Source organism: Morone saxatilis, unplaced genomic scaffold (assembly GCF_004916995.1).
Source record: "Morone saxatilis isolate NCDOM2014 unplaced genomic scaffold, NCSU_SB_2.0 Contig9, whole genome shotgun sequence".
Lineage (NCBI taxonomy): Eukaryota > Metazoa > Chordata > Actinopteri > Moronidae > Morone > Morone saxatilis.
Genome location: NW_023340268.1, coordinates 13,080,074 through 13,084,560, shown reverse-complemented (window position 1 = coordinate 13,084,560; position 4,487 = coordinate 13,080,074). Strand labels below are relative to the sequence as shown.

At 40.6% G+C, this 4,487-nt stretch overlaps 1 protein-coding gene across 1 annotated transcript in view; it reads right to left on the bottom strand.

Annotated features, from left to right (window-relative positions):
* Positions 1-441: 441 nt before the first annotated feature.
* gabbr2 (gamma-aminobutyric acid (GABA) B receptor, 2) overlaps positions 442-4,487 on the bottom strand; it is a 169,195-nt gene continuing 165,149 nt past the window's right edge. Inside the window, exon 19 of the mRNA XM_035680883.1 lies at positions 442-4,207. Coding sequence (XP_035536776.1) covers positions 4,042-4,207 — 166 coding nt within the window. The 3' untranslated portion in view covers positions 442-4,041. The remainder of the gene's footprint in view (positions 4,208-4,487) is intronic.

Genomic DNA, 4,487 nt, shown 5'->3' with positions numbered 1-4,487 from the left:
AGCGTGGCCTCACCTCACCTGACACAGATTACACTCAGTGGATGTGTCAAATCTCTCTGTTTGAAGCACTGTAGCAGTTAGCCAACAGGTAAAACAGGCACACCTTCAAGGGGAGACTGTGGTGTAGTCTAAGGCTGCCATTAGGAGCTAATAACTGCAACATTTTGCCGATATCACCTTTACCAACTGGACTTCTGTACATTTCTTCATTGACTGACTGCAATTTAATCAACATTATCAATGCAAACATATTTTGGAGAACCACAGAAAAGATCAGACAGCATCAAAGACTCGTGTGTAGATGAGACAAACACTGCATTATTTTCAGTCTCACTTTATTTAACGATGATGTGAAAAGTAAAGGCTGTCCATAACATTCAGACAATAAAAGAAGAATGTTATTCAAATCCCCCCCCCCCCCACATAACAACTAATGGCTCCAAAAATGTTCAGGTGTTCCAAGTGTGATACTTATTTTATACAACTTTTTCATATCTATACCTCATTTGTACATAACATAGTTACAGATACTGTAAATTAAAAAATGACTTCCAAGTATCCTTGTGGCGCATTTGTGAAATATTTCCTATGTAAAAATGAGAATGTACGTAAAGATCTTTTACATATACATATATATAGTTCTCTATTCTTTCTGTAATAAGAAAACAAGTTATTGCCCCTCTTGAACATGTTGCATTTAACATAGGTTTTGTTTACCGTTTAAACTCTTAATTGAACTTAACTCCATGTGATACCACATATCAAACTGACAAAACAGTAACAGTATGGACCTGTGTGTTTTTTCACTAAATATATACGTCATATTGTTATATTTTTGGACATGTATGTTTCGTGTTCTCCAGAAACCCTGATGATGACACATACAAAGATATAATTATAAACGTATATGTCACTTTGATCTTCAAATTAAAAAGGTAAAAAGACCTGTGGCAAATACAAACCATCAGCATGATGTTATTTATTACAGGAAATTATGAGCCCTTGACCTACCACAATTGCATTTGAACAATTTTTCATCCATGTTGAAAAAAGGTTGAAATTAATTATAATGAAAGAAAACATATTAGGGCACATTTTAAAAAAAAAACAGAACCATACCTGATGATCTGCATTTGGCATTTTAGATGGACTAAAAAAGTCATTTTGTAATTTGGTAAATGCCAGGAGTGGGTTATTAGGATTGATCGTTTGCTACTACTTTCACTTTATTGCCCTCAGTGAATAACTGCTAAACCAGTAGCATAGTCGATGATGATGTTGAGTTTGTCCACTGAGAATCTTGGCATTGACACGTGTGAGCTGATCAACAGGTTAAAGTAACTTAAATCCATGTTTTTGTAAGGAAACGTAAAACCAAATTGTAGGTGAAAGGATGAAACAACAGAGTGGATTTGTCACGACAGTTGCAAAAACAGAGGTAACTCTGTGAATTATACATTTCATTTCATGCCGTCTTGAGAAAGCCAAATACCAAATATTCCATACATGGACACCATCATCAGGGTATCAGCAAATTGTACACAATCACATATAATGTAATATATAAAATGTGCAGTTGGTTTTTCTTCTCCTGAAGGAAGAACCAACCCTCTGGCAATGTCTCTCACTCACTTGTCAAGTGACCGTGATTCTCTGGTTGGCAAAGGTGCGGGAGAAGCCGTGACTCCTTGGAGGTCTGTGCTCGGGGTTTCCCTGCTCCTGTGCTCAGCAGGGGCTGGAAGGGGAGGAGCTCTCATAGGAAGTCACCCTGATATGTCCGATAGCAGGTGGATCTCTGCTAGCTTGTCTCCCACTCCAACTATGTATCCTTGACTGGCCTTTCAACTTAAGACTGATTTGACAGTATTTATGATCAGACATCAGCTTGTGGAGGATATCCACTCCAGCTGACGTGGAGCTTTCACCAAGTTGTCCCACACTGTTCCATGCATTGAGGCATTGAATTTAAATAAATCTATGACACGTTGTACAATTTACAGATGTGTGGCCAATGTTGTAGTTTGTTGGGTCAGCGCCATTTTCACCCTATTTATGTACTGTGGATCCTGCAGGCTACAATATAAGACAACAGGCACAGCGCTCAACAAACGCCTTAAAAACTAAAAACCAAGACACCAATGGTGAAACATATGCTGAGAACAAACTCACTTCTCACACTCCATTAAAAGTCTTTTTTTCTGTTCGGAGTCCCTGGTTGCGTTTCTTCTTCATGAGGACAGTTTTACAAAAAGAGATGACGACACTGTGTCGATGACTGTTTTGCTCAGTGCAGCCTTCTTGGGCCGAGTTCAACGGCACTGAATTTCCATAGCAACTGAGGTATGTTCACTGTTGCTAAGTGTGAAGTGATCTTTCATGACACTCAATATGAAAGAAAGCCCTGTGTCTGTGCTTTATGCTCTATCACTGTGACCAGCAGTGGTGTCATCACCATCTTGAAACTGAAAGCTACAGCCGGTTGGGGCTTATTACACGAGGCTCTCATGTATTCATTGTCTTTACTACTGCTCATGGAAATTCAGGTCAACCATTTAGTCCAAACTAGTTGTGGAACTGGTAGACCTACATCCTTTCCAGCATCACTTCTTGAGTTTTATTTCTTTCGGAGAAGTCATTTGTTTCAGAGTCTTGTGCCCTTTTGCCATTGACATGAACCTTGTCACCCTTGTCTGTGCTGGTTAGCGGTGAGGGCTAGATCAGATGGACATCTTAACAGTCTATGGAGACCACTCTGTGGGGATCATATGACCAGGCCTGTCACTAACGCCTTGTCTGAAAAGCACCTGAATTCATAAGGTGCTCTCTTGCGTTTTAAGTGTACATCTGAATGTGTGCATTTCTTGGCATGTAACACACATAAGTAACAACTGTGGAACACTCTTGTGGTGTCTTTTAGCTCTAATTTCTAACATATGCAGCCTTGAAGACCTGTTAAAAGGCATAGCATCAATATTCTGTATAACATGCTTTCTGAGGACATATTAAGCAAGTTGTAAAATATGAAAGGCCTATGCAAAGTCTGAAGTGAAATCTCTGATGAAACTAGTGGTGCAAATTTAGCAAAGTGGAAAAAAGAGCCATGTGCATGTTACTCCAACTTAAAAGAGGGCCCCTGGTGCCTTTTCATATTCTGTGACTAACAAGCTTTGATGTATCTTACTTTGCTGTCCATAAGCTGATTTATCAAAAGTTACACAAACCAATTCAGATCTCTTTCATACATATATCTAATTCTTTGTAGGGTGCTATGTTTTATAAGCTTTCATTTGTAATTTTCATGATTACCTGCCTCTGTTACGAGCCCCACACTTAGAGCCCCTTTAATTGTCCATTCACAGCATATACAAAGCTTACAGTACATCAAAGTCAGAAATGATGATATTTACATGTCTCCACAAGGATGGGTAGGGGACGAGGAGTAAATTGGATGATTTCCTTTGTTGGGTTTTGTAAATTCCATGTTTCCACACCAGTATCCAGTCACTGAAGCAGTGAAATACTCACGTTAGATGACAAGCTCACATGTAGCAGCGAGCACATACATACAACAGATAAGGAACAGAAACAGACAACCCCCTCTGAAGCAGATAAGGCTACACGTCAGGTCAGGGCTGGTCCACCACTGTTCTGCTATTGGGGTGTCAGTGTGTTTGTGCAAGTATGTGTATTTGTGTATGTTTGTGTTTGTTTGACTGTGCATATGTGTATATGCCTAGGCAAGGGGAGCAGATGAACAAGGGGACATTGCTGTGAATCATGGGAGTTTGTAAGGGTCATCCAGTGCCCACTCTGTCTCCTCCCACCCCTTCCTGACTGAGGGTTTCAGTTCTCAAGAGAGGCCGGGGTGAAGAGATACGAAGAGTGAAACTCGGCTGCCCCCCCTCCCTTTCTTCTCCCCCTGTCCTCCTTGTTCTGAGACAAAATACGCACATACGCTGATGATATCAGTCTATTTGTTGTAGAAAAAAAGAACCATATATGTCTCCTCTGCAAAGAGCCAGGTGGGGTAGTGAATCAAACTCACAGGCCAGAGACCATTACCCGGTAAGAGGGGGGCATGTGTCTGTGCCGTGGGCTGGAACCAGGGCTGCCATTGGGACTGGTGCAGCTGGCATCAACCCCTCCTATGGAAGGTAAGTAAGCATGGTGCAGGATGGGCAGCTGCAAGGACAGTCGGCGCTGTATGCTGCAGAAAAAAAAGTTACAATGTGGTTAGCAATGCTAGCTTTAGCAAAGCATCTGATGCATTCAAAGAAAGCAAACATGTCCTGCATTTAACTGTTTTTCAATTGTTCACATGGTTAAGGCTAGAGAAAATTAACTATGGTAAATAAACATTGGCTTTAAGTTACAGAAAGATTGTGGTCATATAAAAAGAAGCCAACACTGTTTGCTGCGTGTGTGACAGTACGTAAACTATGGTCCCCAGCATAAAGCTGGGAGCACAATAGATAGATAGATAGATA